This window comes from Vidua macroura, chromosome 5, assembly GCF_024509145.1.
Source record: "Vidua macroura isolate BioBank_ID:100142 chromosome 5, ASM2450914v1, whole genome shotgun sequence".
In the NCBI taxonomy this organism is placed as follows: Eukaryota; Metazoa; Chordata; class Aves; order Passeriformes; family Viduidae; genus Vidua; species Vidua macroura.
In genome coordinates, this window is record NC_071575.1 from 12,474,796 (window position 1) to 12,495,705 (window position 20,910).

The 20,910-nt window shown below is 36.0% G+C and overlaps 1 protein-coding gene across 2 annotated transcripts in view; it reads right to left on the minus strand.

Moving 5' to 3' along the window:
• Positions 1-7,812: 7,812 nt before the first annotated feature.
• The window catches only part of POC1B (POC1 centriolar protein B), a 44,950-nt gene continuing 31,852 nt past the window's right edge, over positions 7,813-20,910 (minus strand). For both annotated transcript variants that reach the window (XM_053977730.1, XM_053977728.1), the window contains 2 exons: positions 9,126-9,308; positions 7,813-7,931 (listed from right to left, as the gene is read on the minus strand). In XM_053977730.1, coding sequence (XP_053833705.1) covers positions 7,830-7,931; positions 9,126-9,308 — 285 coding nt within the window. In that variant the 3' untranslated portion in view covers positions 7,813-7,829. The remainder of the gene's footprint in view (positions 7,932-9,125; positions 9,309-20,910) is intronic.

Below are 20,910 nucleotides of genomic sequence, written 5' to 3' on the forward strand. Positions count from 1 at the left end.
AACCATCAGCAGCTGGCCACCAAGGTGTCTAAGGTCCCAAGAAATCACCTCACATCCACAATTCCAGCAGCCAGAGTGACCAGAAGACAGTCAGCTTCTTCCCAGAAATGGCCTGGAAGAAGTGAATGAAGAAGATAGTGCTGAAGGGCACTGCTAGCATGAAGAAACCACAAGACAAGTGAGCATTTTAGAAAATAGAAGAGACAATACTGGCACTGGGAGGTATCCTGAAAATGCTCAGAAATGAAGCTCAGTGTGATATGAAAAATATTCCACTTCCAAGGCAGTTTAATTCAAGCAGCTTTTCAGGAAGGGAGGAACGCTGCCCTGGGTCTCCCACATAAAACATGGGACTGGGCTATGCAAGGTCCTTACTATCAAAATGTCTAATTCAGGACAATCAGTAAAAGCCAAGCAGAGTCAATGCGTACTTCTGCCAAGACCTTTTCCCTCTAATTTAAAAAATAATAATAAAAAAAGAAATCAAAAAATAAGTAAAAGAAGTCAGGAAGAATGACAGGTTCAGTCCAGAGCCATCCTGGAGCCGTGGAGCCTGGAGAGCTGCCAGGCAAGCTGGCAGGAAGTCAGGCGGGCTTGTGATGGAAACCTGCCCTGCGTTTCATCGGAAGTTCATTCAAACAGAGACGCTTCTGCAAAACATTTTGCTTACGACAAATCGCCATTCTCTGACAAAAACCTGGGCTGACAAAAACCTCCCAGCCCTGTTCCTGATGGCATAATCGTTCCTTACATAATAAAAAAAAGAAAAAAAAAAAAAAAAAAAAAGAAGGAAGAGGAAAGAAACTAGGTGTGTCATAGCTAATGTTAACGGGCTACGTTATATATAGTTTTGTAAGTGACTCTTTATATGGAGCAAATCTTAAAAATGAACTCTTGAGCATTTCAGTCTGATCTTCCACAAGTGCTGAAGGCTCAGCTTTGTTACACTACAGTGTATACAAACATAGAAGTAACAGTGAGATTTTGGGTGAAGATGGAGCAATTTTATTGTATCCATCATCCTTCCTTTCTGAATAGCATTTTCCAAATATTACAGGTTGTTAGTTATTAATCCCTCCTTGTTCCTACCAAGTCCATTAGATAGGAAAATATTGATAACTTCTCCCCTAAACACAGATTCTGTAACAAGGGCATAAGTCTCTTACTTTGAAATTACTAACTAGAGCATTTAGAGAAAAGAGAGAAATGTAGAAAATATATGCACAACTTGGGTTACCTGGATGGTTGACAGCATTTTTCTTCTTCTTCAAAAAAAAACAGAAGATGAGAGAGATTTCCTCTTTTATGGTTTTGAATGATACTGGAAGCCTCTCTTGGTGTAGCATCTCTTCCAAAGGCTTAGAACCCAAAAGGTGTAGGAGAAGGCCTGCATACAAACTGGGGATGTAATCCTACATTCTCTTCATTTACCTGAGAACCGGAGCCAGACCTGGGAGGCTCTAATTCAGATAGCTGTGAAATAAATAGCAAAGTACCCTTTTAAACTAACCAGAAGCTCAAGTTAAGTAGCAGTATTTGTTTTTTGTGTACCTTTAAAGGAAACAGACATCAGCTGCAATTCAAACTTTCTTTCTTTGCCCCCCCCCCCCCCCAGTTATGTGAACACAGTGCATAAGATTAAGACATTTCCAGCATGTAAATTCAATCATGTGAGAAGTCCCACTGATTTCAGGCAGTGACTTCCTATTGAGTCAGCAAAGCACTTCTGCCTGCGTGTGATTTTAAGATGACTAATCTCCCTGGCTGCGCCCGCGGTGGCGGGGAGGTGCATCGGCAGGATGTCCTGCAGCCCTGGTCCCCTGACTATGTCCCTCCTCTGGTTTGGGACAAGATCGGTGTGACCACGAGTTGCCACACGCTGTGCTTTTGTCCCTGTGCCCAGAGCCAGCAAGAAGTGCACTGTGCTTTGTGAGACTCTGCAGGCAGGCTGACAAGGGGATGCTCGAGGGGGGCATCGCTGCTGCTGCATGGCCAAAAGCCCAGCTTCATGCTTAGTCTTACCCACATGCTGAAACTCTCTGGTAGTTTGGAGTGGTACCATATCAGCCCTGGCTTGAAGGAGATTTTCACAACTTCTCTAATGAACCCCTCACAGTCTTTAAATAATGCAGCTATTTATAGGCTAGGTCTATCCTGAACAGATTGCAGAAGCTGCACAAAAGCTCACAGTGTTTCAGCAACGAAGCTGCAGAGAAACATCAGAGCAGACTGAAATCACTCAGTATGGTTACATACAGTAAAATATAATCAGTGTTTTGCATGATTAGACTCACTGCTTAATTGAAAATGTAATGGCATTTTAACACATTTATATCATTTTCTTAGAAGTGAGAGCTCTTTTTGTGAAGTACAAGAATCTTCTAGTCTTAGACTAAGGGCTAAACCCTGCTCTTGCTCACAACATCAAATTTTAGGTGTGGCATCACTGAAGTTTAACAGAATACCCCCAAGTAGTCAGAGCAGAAATTGGACATTGTCAGAAACCATCACCAACCATCTCATCTTTCTCTTTCAAATTACTCCTTTTAGGCTTTAGCAAACATCCTACGTCTTGCAGTCCCAGCATGTATCATGAAATGAAAATATTACTTAAAAACTGTTCAACCAATGCACTCATGAGAAAGCATTGCTGCTGTTCATTTTATCACCCAAGCCCATTTCATCTTAAATGTTTCTGAGATATGCAAGATGCAGGTAGCATGAAGCAGCAGGACTTTGTGCATATGTCTCACCTGTATCTTTCTTAGAAAAAAATCAGAGAAAGAATTTTACTGCTTTGACCTTCGCAGACTTGTGTGTCTCTGACACTTGTTCATGAATTCTCTGTAAATAGCAGATTTACACAAACATGCTTTGCTTATGAATGTTATAAATATTTTCCTGAATCTTAAGGGAGAATTGACATTCAATACAGGTGTTGGAGTAAGCACTGTAGTTCTTTGGTTTTCACTGCGGTGGTCAGAAGAGGGTTTAGTGACACCCTTTAGCATAGAGAATCCCAGCTCTTGCTACCTTCTATGTCCTAAGGTTTTATCTCGCTAAAAGGAACAGGGATTTCCTCTGGGGATTAGGAGGAGATAAAAACCCAAGACAGAGCTACTATTTCATTACATTACAAAGCACAAATGGATGAAAAAGACAGTCAGTGATTGTCTTTCCTTTTTATCTTTTGGCAATTGATTGCTTTTTAGCGGCTCTGAAGAGAAACAAGGTCCCTCTTTTTTAACCAGATCTGTAAGGACACAGGCCATGGACTTACAAACCTAACTGCTACTGAGAGCTGCAGAATTCTATATTTATATGGCATTGAGACTCTCAGTATTTTTTCTCAGTCCATTCCTGCTTCTGCAAGTGCACTGAGCAGGTCCTTGCTACAGGCATGGGAAAATCATATAGCCCCAGTCACCAGCAGTCTCAGTACCCTCATTAATGCCAATAGGCCATCTTGAACTAGATTTTCCTGCACTGGTTTAGACTTCTGATACACCCCAGGCAGAGGAATTTCACATCCAGCCCTCCTCAGACTTTTGAAGGATGAGTTTAGTCCAGGCATGTGGATCCAAACTGAAGTTCCTGTTGCAGTGGGCTTGTATGAGTAGCCTAGAAATTCCCAGAGACCTCTGAACAGAATTATTAAACAATCCAACAACAGCTCTTTTGACCCTGACACAGGTTTTTTTCCAGATCGTTTTTCTCAAACTGTTTCATTAACTTTTGCTTCTAAACTGTGGGAAAATGAAGCAAAGCAAGATGAAGACCTTGACCTGATAGTGTAGCTTCATGGCAGGAAATGTATTAGCAAAAAAAGACAATCTTTTGCTTTAAGTTTTATTTATAATTACACTGGTGGTACCTTGTCTAGAACTGCTGACTGTCTTAAAAAAAAAAAAAAAAATAGAAAGAATGATATATTTTGTCTCATGTAAGGTACCAGTGCCCACCAGTAACATTTTACAATATCAATAAACAATCAAAAATTTATTTTCATATTATTAAGATGTTTAACTGTAGGCACAATATTAAGTTATAAATATGCTCTATGACAGAAAATAAAAGCAGCTTATCACTTGCTGACTAGTTTAGAGCCTCTTTTTTTCTGCTGGATTTAAAATTTCTGGTGAAATTGGTGAGGAGTGCACTCAGCACATCCTGTTAGCTGCATCAATTGAAATTGCACCTGTTCTTGGATGCAAGTCCTAACAAATGCAACCCATATATATTGTAAAGAAAAGGACTTGTATGCACTTTTTCCAATTAACATCTGCCTTTTGGCAAGTCATTAACCTATTTTCTCACAAAGAAACAGCTTCAATTGTATTATGCATCCGAAGCGTGCAAAAGTCCCTGAGGGGGTATTCTGACAAAAACATACTGTTCCTGGATCCAATGTGAACATACATATTCATTAATTGTCTGGGGCAATGAGTACAGATTTTCTCCTTTTTACAAGTCTTACAAGGGAAACAGGTTACATAAAGCTATGTCCCTGGAAATAGCCACATCCTGGGCACTGTCGCTCAGTAGAAAAATCAAGAGTGACTTTGTGCTGTGATATGGCAATTAAAATGATTTAGCAACACTGTAAAAAAACTTCTAGGAAGAAAAAAGAACGTTGTTTGCCCTAAAAATAGTACAGCATATTTATTTATTTAAAGAAATAAATAAATATGGTAAGTTGTATTTTTCAAATCCTTCATGCTATATGGATCTGTTCAGGACATCCTAAAATGGCAATGAGAACCTATTCTACCACTATTTTTCCAGCTAGAAAATCAAGGATTAAAATTTAAAACTACACATTTAGATTTCTCACAATTAAGATGATAATGAAAAAACTAATTATTATCTTATATGTATAAAAGCAAGAAACAAAAATCCCCGAAAGACAAGGTGATTGTTCAGATGCATTCACCTCCAGGATTTTCCAAAACCCTAAATTTATAAAAAAATATATCAACAGCAAAAAGTGAATGCTGAAGTAACAATTGGTAGCATTTCTTTCAATTTAGAAGAGCATTTTTAGGTTGAAATGTCTGCTGAAGTACGTTGCATTGAGCTGTTGAGCTACTGCACAGCACTTTGACACCTGAGGAATTTGAAGTTGGGTTTCTCCAGAGACAGTCTCCCAGCAACAAGTATTCCTGCCACCACCTTCTCTCTCTCAACACACAAACCTTGGGGATCTACTACATGTCATTCTTTTTAATAAGTAATTGAGCCATTTTTGCAGTGGCAGGCCTGAAAGCTGGAAGCAGTGTTTCTCCAGCAGGGGAGCCTATTTATATTTAGTATCAGAGGGATAATTTAGCCTGAGGGAAAGTGTCCTGCATCAGGTACATTGCTGAGCCTGTTTAGAACAAGTATGGGCTATCAGTACTTCAATGCAGTCTCCAGTCAGATACAATTTTCCTAATTTAAAGATCCATGCAATTATTTTTTTCACGTAGTGCAAAAGCACAACAAAGATTAAACAGCAGTCATTTTCCTCTAGTTTTATAATTCAAATTAGTCAAGTCACCAGTTACTTGACAGAGTACAAACACAAGAGTAAATGCTCCTGAGGGTTTAACAGCCTTGGCAGGTGCTTTTAAAGGAAGTATTTCTGTCCCAAAACTTTATTAGAAATTATATGGATCAAGAGAATAAGATAACTAGCTCACATCAATGCTTTTTGAAAAGAAACATCATGTTAGATGATTGTGGCTGTGTTTTAGGAAAGTCATCACAGCCTAAGGAAAATCCATCCATCCTGTTTTCAACCAACCATGACCAGACAGCCTCCCAAGTGTCATCATGTTGAGTTTCAACAGACCACCTGACAGAATGACAATAACATGTCTTAATTTGGGAATGTTATATTGGTTCACCAGATGCACAAACAACAGAGGAATAAACTGGATTAAGTAGTAAATGCTCCAGATAACAGGTACTGAAAAGGTAGAGGGATTAATGACAGGAGCTAAGGCAGAAGGGTAAATTTCAGCAGAGATTTTATTTAAAAATATGGAAGTAAAAGAACTATCCAAATCTTATTGATAAATAATCCTGAAAAAACTTAAAAGAAAATCTGCAGATTTAAGACATATATATATATATATATATATATATATATATATATATAGTCCACCAAGGGAAAACAAGAAATAAGCAAAAATTTTAATAGCTACATGGTTTTGTGTCTTTTAATGGAGACAAGAAAAGGCAAAACCCACAAAAGTATTTGCAAATTCATAAAGTGAAGTACATTTGATCTAAAAGACAGCATTTACATAACTTTGTGTTATATAGTAGTATAAACAATTGCACAATCAAAGGTCAGGCTGGAATATATACGACCATTCTCTGACAAAAAAAATCCATGGTTAGGGTGCCTAGAAACAGACCTAGAAATAGTTGCATCCACAAATTTTATGAGAGACTGCTTCTTTGCCATAACCAGTAGTGCTCAAGACAGCTGCAAATACAGAGTACCTATTGGTAAAAATTAGAGCTAACAAAGGAAGTGAGGTGATGTCTGGTTATCTGAAGGTGGTTGCTGAGAGAGAAAATAAGTTATACAAGAAAAATTGACTGCACATTTCTGTGGCCTCAACTGCAATCATATTTTTACAGTGAGCTTGTGTACTAAAGTTGAACTCTGTTCACATTAATGAGGTTCAGCCTGGGAAATGGGCTTTATCTATAAACAGTCAGTTGCAGAATTGGATTAAAGTACTTCCCCCATTCAAGTGTCCTATTTTTCAACATACACGTAAAGTAACAGACACAGATGATTATCTAGTTTTGACTGTGGATTTACAACAGGTGTTCTGCAATTGCCATTTAAAAAAATAACAGATAAAGAAAATAAATATTTTCCATTAAAAAGTAAGACCCAAAATCATCTTTCTAAGACTTGCATTTTTATTAGAAATAAAACTCAAATAATCATACACTGCAAAGTTTTTCCTGACTTATGTCTGCATTCACAATGCATTACTTGATGGGGTACATTCACAGCACACAAAGCTTGAGCACACATGGACATTCTTATAGGATAAGAATCTTTTGTATTTATGACCTAGATTTTGCATTGTTTTGTGTTTGGTTCAAATATATTCTTCAGAAGTATAAAGGTGATTTTTGTTTTTGTAAATATGAAAAGTGAATTTTGATGGGGATATGATAAGCAGAAGTGTTCAAGTGCATCAAAACTCATGTTTTGCAGCTGAATTCACATAGATGCCATTATAGCTTCAAAGTGTGACTCAATTTCTGCATTTGTAACTACAAGTTTTCACGCTACATCTTCTTGCAATCATTACTAAAATGTTTAGAAGATATAGAATAACACATTACTTTTTGGTAAAACACTTGAGAATATGTAAGGGACAAAGAACACCTCTAGCATTTTTGTATTATATCTAACTTGATTTAGGTGTTTAAGTAATGTTGTTTTAGCACAAAGAACATTATTTTCACAATCATTGACTGAGTTCAAAAATCTGCACAGTGGTAACCTGCATAATAACTGCTATTCATCTAAAAATACAAGTTAGTGGCTTAGTTATATTCAAAGATCTTGTTATGTTGAAATAAGAGCTCTGAAATGTTCAATGGAAATTATTTAGAAAGTACTAGTTTTGATTGGGCTACACTTCATTGAATAGATAACCAGAATATCTGCTTGCTACCAATTGTTGAAATTTTTTTTTCTTCCATTTTTATTACTTTGATTGATGTTTCTGCTTATAGCAAAATCCAATGAAGAAGCATTCCTTGTGATTTTATGAAGCATACTCATCAACATAGTTCATTTTTGTATTTTATTAGTTCCGTTTTCCCTTAAGTAACATTTTTTGCTGATCTCTTATGCATTTTTTCAATTTATCTTCCGTACATGTAAGACGTTGTTCCAGGACTGAAATAGTCTGCATGAAGAAGAGAATAATTTCAATTGGGTTTATATTATTCACACAGTATTATAAAAGCATGCAACATAAGAAAAGGAATTTTAACTCAACAGGAAAAAATACTATAAGATGGTTTCTCCTTAGCTATTCCACTATTTACAACTGTATTTAAAAATTATGGCTTTGCCTCCATGTAGATTGTCTAAAAGCTTTTCACAAAACATTTTCACTGAGAAAGAGAAATACATACATGTATAATGTAAAGTACTCTGAAATACTATGTGAAAGTTGCATCCATATTTCAATAGAAAAACAGCCATCACTGTGACCACAAATGAAATCTTTCAAAAAACTAAAAGAAACTTTTTAAGGCATCCCCAAGAAAAGGAAGTGAGAAATAAATATACTATTAAAAGGCATTTATTCTCCACGATATTATCTTCAGCAGAAGTAGGTCTTTGGACCCAGGCTGGCAGTTTCTTTTACAACTTACTACACAAATCCTTTCCAATTCATGACTTGACTCCATACTTCCCAAAACTTGTTTCTTCCAAATTAACATATATATTGCAAAAGAACACAGAAAAAAAACCCTTAGCTGCTCCATTGTGAAGTGATTTAATGTCAATATATTACAGACTACAAAGAAGTATCTGAAAACATAAGCTAAATCTGGATTAAAAAGCTGTATTGCGCATTTGCAAGCAAGTGACTCAGAGTCACTGACTGAGACTGAGTATTTGTGCAGTTTCATTCACACAAGGACTTACTGCACTGCTTGGATTCCTACCTAAGCCAACACCTCACATACTAAGTTGGGAAAGGGATTTAATGGTACATTGCCAATTTACTTTGTTCATCCCCTGCTAGTGCGTGATTGTTCCAGCTGGAATGTCTGCTAAACAACGAGCTTCTGACAAAACTACCTACATCTAACTACTGAAAACCAGCGATTCTCTTCATCCAGAGTTAAAAGTACAGCAACAATCTTTATGATTATGTACCAGGAAGCTTTCACTTTAGCAAACACAATACATGCAATCAATATTTTCTGAAAGGAAAACACCAAAACAGTCACTTGACTATAGAGCTATTCAAAATAACCCTATAGTCTTTAATGTTCTGATTTATGAACATGACTCCAGGGTACTGTTGCCCTTTGATAGCACTGTCATTTTGCACTGCAAGTGTCACCTGTTATTGCATACTTACTAGAGTTAACATCTCCAGCTGCCCCACAATGTGGTCCAAAGCACAGTCCACGGAGGAGGGGATGCCTCTGTGCTGTCCCACGCTATGCACAGCTGACCCACTTTCACTCTCTGCTTTGCTTTTTGAACTTATTGCTGAGAAAGAAGCGGAGGGACTCTGCAGTTCTTCACTTCTGCCAACATCCTTGAATACAGAAACATCATTTGAAGATTTAGCTGCCTTTGTTTTCATTTCAGTGGAACCACACCATAAGATAGACCGGATAGCCAAATTCAGGCTTTTAAGTTAAAACTTAAAATACATATATATATATGCATACACACAAGGACTCTCAAATTTGTTTTTTGTACCAGGTCCAATTCATAACACTTCAATTTGTTCTGACCTAAGACAGAATTCCAGCTGTGATGGATGAGGCAATAAGGGAAATCTTGGCAGTCTTTAGGTATGTGTTTAAGATACATATGATTGAAGAGCTACATGCTGTACCACTAGGGCTTGAATTAAAGCTTGCATAAATACAATTAATGAGGGGCATTTTCTCCAAAAAGATAGCTCTGGTTGACAAAGAAATTCATTCAGAGTAATCATATGGATGAAAAATCCATATGTGACTAGACAACCACAAGTGCTCCTTCCAACTTCATAGTATGAAACCTTTGTTTAGCATGAATTAACCTCTTATTTCAGCATTAAAAAAAGGTAGTTTTCAGTTGTTTGTTCAGTGATGGTACTTTTTGAGAAATTGATTCCTTCAGAAAATGGGAGAAGGAAGCAACAGAGAAGATCCACATGTGTAAACTTTGCTTCAGGCTAAGTGAGAGAGCATGATCTTCCCCAAAAATTTAGTTTTGTCTGTGCCTTAAAGTTCTTAATGGTATTTTTGAGTCATGAAAGGTTAAATCATCACTAATTCATTAGAAAGTCCTTCACAACAACTTTACTTGAGTAATTAATGACTTACTGAGATTTCTTTGAAAACTCCTTATATCTTCAGACAATTTTAGTTTACTTATACACTAAAATAAATTATGGTAGTTAAGTTTTACTACTTCTAATTACATTTGATATATCTACATTTATAAAATAAGCCTTTTGAAAGGTTACAATTAAACTATTTCTCTGGAATTTATTGACAGCCCACGAAAATATCCATTAGCTATGTAAAGAGAAAATTTTAGTCTCACCTGATGTATTTAAAATACACAATATTTACAATGTGCTCAAAATATATTTATGTTGTAAGACTGAATACATTTTCAAAGGAGAGAGAGTATTAAAACCATTGTCAAACATTTAAAAAAAATCTCCCAAGTCTCTAAAATAATCTTGTAGAATGTAAATTGCTAGGCAGAGTTATTAGCAGACTTTTAAAAGATCACCTAGGTATGTTGATGAGTTTCTGTCAAGAATGCTTTACACGTAGTTGACCCTGACTTTGAATCACATAGGATCAGAGACTGATGGATTAAATACTGCCACGATGATAATGTAATTATTTTAAATTTAAGTAATACTAAATCATATCAATATTATTGTGAACTTTTACTGCTGCATTATCCACAATATTCCTGTGTCTTCAGTGCCATCCTGCATAGTCCTGTGTGGTGGGAAACAGCTGAAAGCAGAGACTTTCAGCTGGTGAGGTAAGAGAGCAAAGAAGAAAGTCTTACAACCCTCTCTGGGTTAAAAGTTCCATTGTGCAGTTACATTCTGCAAGGACATGTCTCAAGCCCCCAGGCAAGACCCCATGAAGTGTAGAGCATGACTTTAGTAGAGACCAGGGCACGTACCCAGGCATGCACTTCACACCTTTACTGACAATGCTACAAAGCCAGAGGGAACCCACCTCAAGGTTTGATAGTACCACAGTATTCTCTGACATCACTGATTTCTTCCACTGATTTCTTCTATCATAGCATTGTCAGTTAAGGTCTGAAGTAAGAGAGATTATTTCAACCCAAGGATGAAAGCTATCAATTCAGTAAAGAGAGCAAAAGCTAAGCTACAAAAGCTCACCACTTTTGTCCTACAGTAAAATTGATCCAAATTTCAATACATCAATAGGCCATGAAAGAATGTTTTGTATCTCAGTAAACTGCCACCAGCATTGCAAGTCAGAGTAAAGGAAAAGTCCTTTTATAATTTACTGGGTTAAGCAGCAAATTGAGATTTTTCTGTTACATATTCAAAGACTTAAAAGCACAATACAACATAAAAGCATTCACAGAAGTAAGGCAAAGACCTTGATATTTGTCAAAACTCAAACAAGATAAGCAAATAACTGAGCTTTCAAAATTTGTAAGAGAAATGAAAAAAGACCATTTCAAATTTTCAACTTATCTAACTTGTGTCCAAAATTGTTATTTTTATCATATTCTGGAAATTTGTAGAGACTTCTTTAAACACTGTCAGACATCAAGTATGTTGCCATAATTTTAAGGTGATCTGCTTTATATTTTTTAACTTTTCCTAATATCTAATTTTACAATCTCCTCCAGCTCATCAAAGGATCCAAAATAGCTGAAATCTAACACAACACTCAAATGCCAAAATCTTGCTGTAAAGGAGGGACACTAGTCTCAAAAGATTTCCTTAATTTTGGATATCAGTCAGTTATACTGACTTACTGACAACACTTTCATTCAGCACAACATTTCACTTTAAAAGAAGTTCCTTTTAAAGAAAGTCTTTCTACTCAAAGTCTATTGCAAATGAAAAGTTTCAAGAATTAAATGTTGTCTTTCCTTCAAATTAGCCCCTTTCTAAAGTACTTGAAATGCTACCAATTCATGAAGAACAATTCTATATGTCACCTATGTAGTAAAAATGTCTCATATTAAAAAAAAACCCAAACTATTCTGAGAGGCATCAGAGCTATAGCTTATTTTGAGAGAATAAATTTTAATAAGGCAATCAATTTTAAATTGTTACTTCTGAGCAAAGCGAAGAAGAAAATTAAAATGTGTACATTGTTTCCATTCACAGACCATTAGTAATAACATAAACCCACATTTGGGCAACTTCATGCAAGTTACAAATAAGGAGGAGAAGGAACAAATTTAATTAATCAATAGGTAGTTATTACCATGACATTACCAGCGGATGTTCAGAAGAAAATTAAATTTAGCTTATAAAATGATGTCACAAACAGCAAACCGTAATTGCTCATCTTTGTTTTCTGTCAAGCAAAATAGCCAAAACTCTGTGGGTGGTACTTGATCAATTTGTGAAAAATCCTTACACATAACCTTATCACCTCTGTCTGCTCCCAAACGTTTTCCCATGAAACATTCACACAGCACATAGACACAAACACTGCATCCCAGGCTCCCTTTGCTTCATAACTGTTAAGAATAGAATCTGAGTAAAATGCATCCATATATAAGGATGCCTGAGCAGTTTTATTAATAGAAATAATAAAAAAAGATCCCTCAAGGGAAAAAAGAAAAAAAGAAAAAATACAAGTCTCTCTCACACAATTGCCTATCGACAGGCTTCCATCTTTTATGAGCTCCAGATTTGGAAACTACAGACCAGAGTTTCTAAAAATGTATCTTAGAGATCTTCATAATTAAGATGGTCTTATAAAAAAGTGACATTGGTAAGCTTCCTAATGAATCACAAAAATTGGCATGGTCTGCTTTCTAAAAATAAACCTTTAAATTTTGAACACGTGGTACATTTGCCTACTAATAGTAAAATATTTCTGATACTGTGATAAAAACAATTACAAGTTAGTCATTAGTAGGGCATTAAACTCAAACAGACCAAAGAGCAAAGGCATAACAGAGTAGTGTCCCACCTTACCAGATGTTGAATTCCTGTGTCTTCTGGTTATTTGAAATCTTGGGAAGTTTTCAGGAGAAATAGTACAATCATTATCACTACTTTTTTCCTCCTCTTGTGAACCTACCCTCATATAAAAATGGTTCCCTGTGGAAATGCTAAATTTAACCATTTGAGAGTTGTTTTTTTCTGGTTTTTGTTTTTGGGGTTTTTTTTGGGGGGTTGGGTTGGGTTTTTTGTAGGATATAATTACTCACAGATCACTTCTACTGCTTTGAAATTATTTGTTTCAGTCAATGAGTGATCCACATAAAACAGCTCTCTGATCTATTAGTTGAACGCTGAGTATGTTAAATCACAATCTGTTTTATCAGCTCCTACTGAAGAAAACTTCCCTGTAGTTTCAGCTGATGACAGCACTCTTCATTTTCTCTCCTCTTGCAAGCACATGAATCAGCACAGAAACAATTTGCCATGTGCCAACTGTGTCTTTCTGCCCCATGTTATCTGATGAGGTATCTCTGGAATCATTTATTTGCAAATTTTAATGAAGTTTTGCATTCAAGCAGTAAAATACAGATAAACTATGTGGTGCATCCAGAGCAAAGTTCTACTAAGCATTTCTAGCTTGAGCAGTCCACTTTCAGAACTTGTAACACAGACTTTCACACTTCAATCAAAGTCTTTCATGTTGTCTTAAACATCAGTCTTCTTCAGCTTTTAAAAAAATGCCCAAGCTGAAATAAAAAATTTAAAGCATTTAACAGAAGAGCATCACATCCAGTCTGACATGGAAACACCTTGAAGGACCACTGAAGGTAGCACACCCTTCAGTTTAGACCCTGATCACGAGCAGTGGTACCAGGTTACAAACTCACAGCCAATAAAACAGGCTAAACTATCAGACTGTATTCTTTAGCAAAACGGGCATTTTCACCTTAGATGGAAGAGCATAACACTTTAAGTCTTGAAAGCAGCAAATTCAGCCTGAAGCTAACTGAGGTTATAGAGGCCAGAAAGCCAGTACAAAGCAATGAAAACTCACAGCTTACTTTGGTGGGTTTTTTTATTTAATTATCTGTACAAAATTAACTGAAATCCTGGTGCACATACAGCTATGGTCTGATTAATCAGATTTATTTATTCCTATCAGGATGACACCTATACTGAATTTAGTATTACTGTGATAGCATGAAATAATAAACTCCTCTGTCCATCTCAAAATATACTGAAAGTTCTAGGCAAAGAAATTACATCACATTTTATAAGCATCCTTTCACACACATAATAAGAAACTGACTACATAGATTTCTTATGTCATCTTTTTCCGAGAGTGATGCTTCTGGTTTGAGAAAACCTTGTAAAACAGAATACATCCAATGCACTCAGTATTTTATGATTCCACATATACAGAATCTAGTAGAGAACCAAAATATTTTCTCTGTATTCCATCCATGTCAAGAAACCACTGAAAATGAACCTAGAATAAGCCTTGTTTTCCCCAAAAAACATTAAAAAAATATTTCTACTTCCCTAATAAAAACCTTTTAGAAGTCCACAATATTTGAGTGCATCCAATTAGAAATAAATAATATTCCTAAAATATTTCTTTCTAAATTCTCATTAGTTATGTTAGTTATAAACTTTACTTAAAACCAGGTGATTTTTTCTTTCTAATTTGCTCATTGATGTTAATTTCTAACATTAATAGTACCCTGCCCAGAGTCTGCATCAGTTTAAACTTTTAGAAAAAGCTAAGGATTTCCCCCCAAAAAAACAAGCAATACTGGTGAAAAGCTAGGAATTGATAATTAGAAACCAACTGAACAAAAAACCCCACAAAACAACAAACAAACAAAAAAAGCCCCCAACAAAACAACCAAATAAAAAACCCCAATCATGAACATACAAAACAAACCAGGCAGAAAACATTGGAGGTTCAATTTCCAAAGGTGAGAATCCCCTGTCAGGAAGTCAATTCTAATGTAACAGTTCAGGAAGACTACACTCAAACACTTTCATTAGTTATAAAAACACTTGTACCACAGGCACCAAAATATAAAAATATACTCTGTAGAAGAAAGGCAAAGAAAGGTAATCAATTACCTCCAATATATCTTCAGTTTCAGCAAGAAGCTTTGCAAAACTAAGGAGAAATAACATGACACTAGAGAAGCATTTCCTACTATTTACAATTATGAAATAAAGTAGCCAAGTTTAATTTGGGCAAATTACTTTGGACTGCTTGCGTACAAACCCAAGGGGACATCTTATAGCTGAAATTTAAAAAAAGTTTCCATGATGGATTCTTTTTACCTACATAGAGTCCTAATAAAAATTATATTACAGACTCTGCTTGAACTTCTTATCCATTCCAGGTCAGAGAAAAGCTAAAGGAGGGCAGGAAGAATACTTCTAAAAGAAACTGGAAATATAATGAAACAATTACTAGAATGAAGTAACGGTAGAAAATTAATAACTGTATATGGACAAGGCTTCCTTTCTACCACTATAAATAGAATATCCTGCTATTTTTGATATTACAAATGTTAATAAATAAAAACAAAGGCATAAAAACCCTAGGACTTCCCTAGCATGTGGGCAAACTCCTTTTACTTCAAATAGCAGACTGTGGGGGTTCACAAAGGTATCAAGTACTTGGGAGGAGGGAGCAGAGTATGAGAGAGAGTAGAGCATCCTCACCAGAAATATATCTAATCAGGGAAATGACAGCCATTCTCCTGGCTTGCCTGCTCATGACTCCTTTCTGTTCTTTTTCCCCTACCTAAAAAAAACTGAGTGAAAACCTTTAGACCAATACCTAGCTAAAAAAGTTTAACTGAACTTTACAAAAAAATAAAACCTGGTAGCAGTGAGTTTGTTGAACAGAGTCTTAAATTATATATAAAGACAGCACTTCCTCTATCTCATTCAAAGTCACCTAGTGTATCCATATTCAACATCAATTTACAATGAAAAGAGGTTGATCAACAAACCCAGAGGAATTTATTGTTCTTGACAGCATGTTTACTCCTGAGAAAAAAATAAAATAAAAGAATATACTTTACAACATGCAATTGATTTCTCCGAGATAAGGCTTTCATACTTAACCTGTTGGGGCAAAACTTACACTGTATGTAAATGAGAAGAACCAAAGCAATACACTTCTGTCTTAAACCCCACTTGTCAATAAGAATGAACAAAAAATTACTGAAGACAAAATCCTGAATAGACAGGCTCTACCAGAATGAGAACTGAAGGCTGTGAATAGTGTTGTCCTCAGCCCTGCAGAAAGCTGAGAAGGGCTGCAGTTCCTGGGCTCCAGCCAGGGGTCTGGTGCTCCTCAAGAGCAGGAGGCTGGCACAGAGCAGAGCTGTCTGTGCTGCAGAGCCTCCCTTCATGCACTGGCACTGTAGCAGGGCCCCCTGCTGCAGGAGCACATTGAAGCTGTTTGCCAGCCCCTACATAACTATACACTTATATGCATATCACACACAATTTACTTTTGAAGTTATAGGCAAAGCTAAAAGAAACTCCTTTCTGCCATCACAGCTGCATCTGTATCAATGGTTTTTGTCAGGAAAAGTGTCAGTGCTATGGTACAAATTTTCTTATTTTGCTACCTCATATCAACATAACTCATGTCATAACAAAACTTTGTTGCTCAGACAAACCTAAATTGACTCCTGTTAGGGGATGCTATGGGAGCAGGATGTCCACACAAAGATTTCAGAGATCTTCCTAGCTGAGATCTGGCAGCTTTGATTTCCTTTCAGGCAGCAGTAACCACAGGTGGTTATACCACTTGACCAGGTGGCTATCGACAATACCACGGAGTTTGTTTACTCCATAGAAGCAAGTGTCAAATCTCCTCCAATACAAATTACTTACAGGAAAATATCAAAGAGTTAAAAGCATTTGAAATTAAGTTAGCAATCTAGTATAGCAGAGTCCAAAGTTAAATCCAACAGGGCCAGCACAACTGCTTGAACACTTTGCCAAAGAGACAGATACTACTATCTGCAAAAGAAAAAAAAAAAAGTCCAATATTTCATAGTTTGGAACTGAAATCTTCTGACTATAGCCATGAAAAATATATTTTACTACATAACAGAAGAAATATGGTTCCTCAGCATTTTACCAAGGTTTTTGTTAATGGCATGTTACACCTATAGCAGATGATGAAGGTTTCAAAAGAACACCAAGCATTTTAACAACAGTGCCACAAAAATACTCCCGCAATGATAAAATGAAGCTTCAAAATTTCGATTGAAAAGTCAAATTTATGTGCTTTTATTAAATTTAACAAAATACCTGGAGAAAGTAGCAAAAGTCCATCCTGAGCTATTTCAGTGCTCAGCATTAGTAAATATTCAGAAGGTTTGGATAAGCTGTCCCATTTGTCAAGGTAAAAATAATATTCAGTCCTGCTTTGTTCAGAGGTGGGATTGTAAAAAATTGCTTTGTTAGCACCAGAACAACTTTGTACTTAAGTCAGTTGAGTTTTACAGTTTACTGTGATAAGAATCAAATTAGGGAACAGCAGAAACTGATAAATTTAAAAATTACACACAAATATCCAAGAAATGTTAACTTTGGAGTGGTCTGACAGGACTGTTATACTCTTGAAAAATAATTTCTGTAACTCAAGGATTATTTGTACTTTAAAAGTATCAGAAACAAAAGAAGCCCCAGCAACAGCATACTTATTAGCTAGAAATGTTGAAGCATTATGCATAATTTTTATGTGTTTAATGGGGTATTTTTATCTTCCATTTCAGAAGATAATAAATGTTGTAATTGTATTTCTGGCAAAATACTTTCTACTCCAACCACAGCAAAAAATACTATTGGTTTTGAAATGAATTCACAAGTCACATAATGATACTGATTTTAATATATCCTGCAATAATGGAGAAAATAGCAGGGGTGTGGGGAAGCTGAAATTCCATCAGTAATCACAAAGGATAAACAGGAGAACTGTGTGGTCACAGATCACAGTCAGCATGAGAACTGTGTCAGGAAAAAGCCAAAAAATCAACTAAAAAGTTGACCTAGGACATACAAAACAAATATTTAAGGCTTAACATCAATACAGTTTGAGGAGACAAAAAAGAAATGGTTTTTCAAACTGAAGACCTCTCTAATGAAATATTTAGTAAAAATTGTTACTGATAAAATCATTCTTTTTTTAATATCCATAATATGTGTGCTACAATTTTATTAATGCATTTTAGGCTGTAATGCATCATGAACTCAATTATCTTGGTAGTGTTTCTTCAAAAACAGTGAAGTCAGAATGACACTGCAGAATTATGGTGGTTTTAGTGACTCCATTGAAATCTGCTCTTGTTTTAGTCCCATACAAAGTATACCAGTGATCTGGAAAGTCAAGTTTACAGTGACAAAAAAGGGTAACTTGGCTTTCTGACCTCATTCAACTGTTGAAATGCAACTTTATGTACACGTGCATCAGAGAAGAATACACTACGGAAAGCAGAGGTGATGAAAAGATCTACAATGACACATAACTGGACAAAATGATAAGCCTTTATGATAAGGTTACTGAGTATCTTACATGCAACTAACTGAAACTGCTAAGCAAATATTATTGTACTATTTCACTACACTAGCAAAAATTGGAAGTGTGGACATGGAATTCCTCTCCCAAGAAACATAAGTAAGGAGGAAACATCTTGGAAGATTAACTTTTTCAGTGAGGAACACTTGATACTGGTTAATCTAAGAACAGTCTAAGGATAGAGCAATTATTTTAAATCCCTGTTGCAAGTAAGGAGTCTTTCTTTACCATAAAAGTACTGCACCATGTAACTCAGAGTTGCATTGCAATGCCTTCACTTCAGGATCTAACATGCAGAGTGGAACTCACACTTTGGTGTACAGGAAATATCCATGCAGTAAGAACATAGCACAGGACAGCATCTCTCCCCTCCCCACCTCCCTCCTTCAACCAACCCAAACTGCTACAACCAGAGTACCATATGTCAGGGGATACAAAAAAAAAAAAGAACATGCCCAAACCCAACCAACCAACTTTTCAGAGCAGTGATGCCACATACCTCCACTGATGGTGTCACCCAGAGAGCTATTAATTTTTTTCCCCCAAATATTTTTATTGCAAAATGCAATAGAATCCAATGTACCTCTTCCAGAATCACTAACCATAGACTGTTTCTCATTCACTTTCCTCTGATGTCATACACTCTCAGCTTTTACTTTACAATGCTTCAAATTCAAGCAAAAAGGATGGAGCTGCCTCCATTCAGCCTCTGTTACCTGCTGTTTACATTACAGTCATGCAGACAGAAGAAATCTGAATCCTCTTAGGCTGAAAAAAAAGTAACTGAATCCAACATATGTTCTTCCTGAACAAAAGGAAACCATTACTACCACCTCATTTCCTCCTATTTTTTTCCATTGCAACTTAAGAAAGATATTCAGCTGTTGCATGCATGTAACACACCTGTTTGTATTACAGCACAATCACACTGGATACATGGCTCCACAGACATCAATCAATTCAGTTAGGCTACAGTGAGCTCTGATCTACTCCTTCACAGCTAAATAATTTTTCTCATTATTTCCTTTGTGCTTGTATTAGTGTTTGGACAGCTGAACAGATCAGGGAATTGACATGGATGAAGTTAACCAGATAAAAACAGTCATTAAGTTGAAACGACTGTGAAATCATCCTTTAGCATTGTTCTACCTAATTTCTAACCCCCACACTGTTTTGGTGGAAGATACAAGCCAAGATGTTTTTCTACATCAAACACCTATCTGCCGAAGAAAATTTTTTCCTTAGTTGTTGAATTTTATTTGAAAAGTCTCGTTTTTTCAGTCTTCTTTTAAGCAACGTATATAATCTTTGGATGTGACTCAGTGTTTCCATTATCTCACATTAAGCAAGTAACTACATTTCTTACTGCAAACTTGACAGTAATGCAGCATTGCTTCAAGGAGAGATGTGTTGTATTGGAATAACTAATCTATTTGGAAAACAGTCAAACAAGCTTTTAGTCAAAAAGCATCCTCTGGGTTTAGATATCACTCTAATCTAAGTGATAAATAGAATTTGCTAGCACTTGTTTAAGCACTGTCATTTAGGAAAAAAAGAAAACATTGAAGCAGTATTCAAGTGTTTGCTTTTATAACAAACTTGCATTAACAATTTTGAATAACATATGGGTTTTATATATAAATAAATTTCATTTTATAGTCAAGTTTCTACCACATAGTTGCAAGCATGCCATGCTAAACTTATACTCCAGTTGTATTTAAGAATAAAGAGTAATTCAAGGGCAGTATTTTAGCTTTACAATCTTGTTTTCTGACATACTTGATCTGTAGCTCAGTTTTATTATGCAACTTAAGATAAACAAAAAGAAAATCTTGCAGCCTTCTCTAAGAGACACACATTATGAGCTAAACTTTGGATTCCCTTGATTTAGTCCCATAAAATGTACAATTTCAGAATTATTAAAGTCCTGTGAATATTAAAAAGTTGAAAACTTTATTTGTACTACTGCATTAAAAAAGTTAAACTAGGTGCTTACAGGATAACAGAACCACTGAATGATAACTTCATTAACTTCCATTAAGCTAAATGACTCACAAATGGCATTTAGATCAGTAGTAAATCATCATCTAGGTCAGCAGGAAGCTCATTACAGACTGACAATCCAAGTGACAGAAACACTTTTCTACAAGTGCTATAGTAGTAATTTCCTGTGTGAAAGGCTTGCTGCTGTTCCTGCATTCCTCAGGGGACACTTCTTCTCAGAGGATGTTACTCTTCCCCAGGAAGAGGAAGGAACCAGTTGTTATTGGATGTGTGGGCTGATAGCTGTCGGGCATTTTCTGCATGCCACAGAATCAGCTGTGAGAACTGTGAATGCAGCTTAGATTTCCAGTCAAAGCAGAGGAAAACACTGCTTGAGCAGACAAGGTCAGAGCATACATGTACAGTATCTCA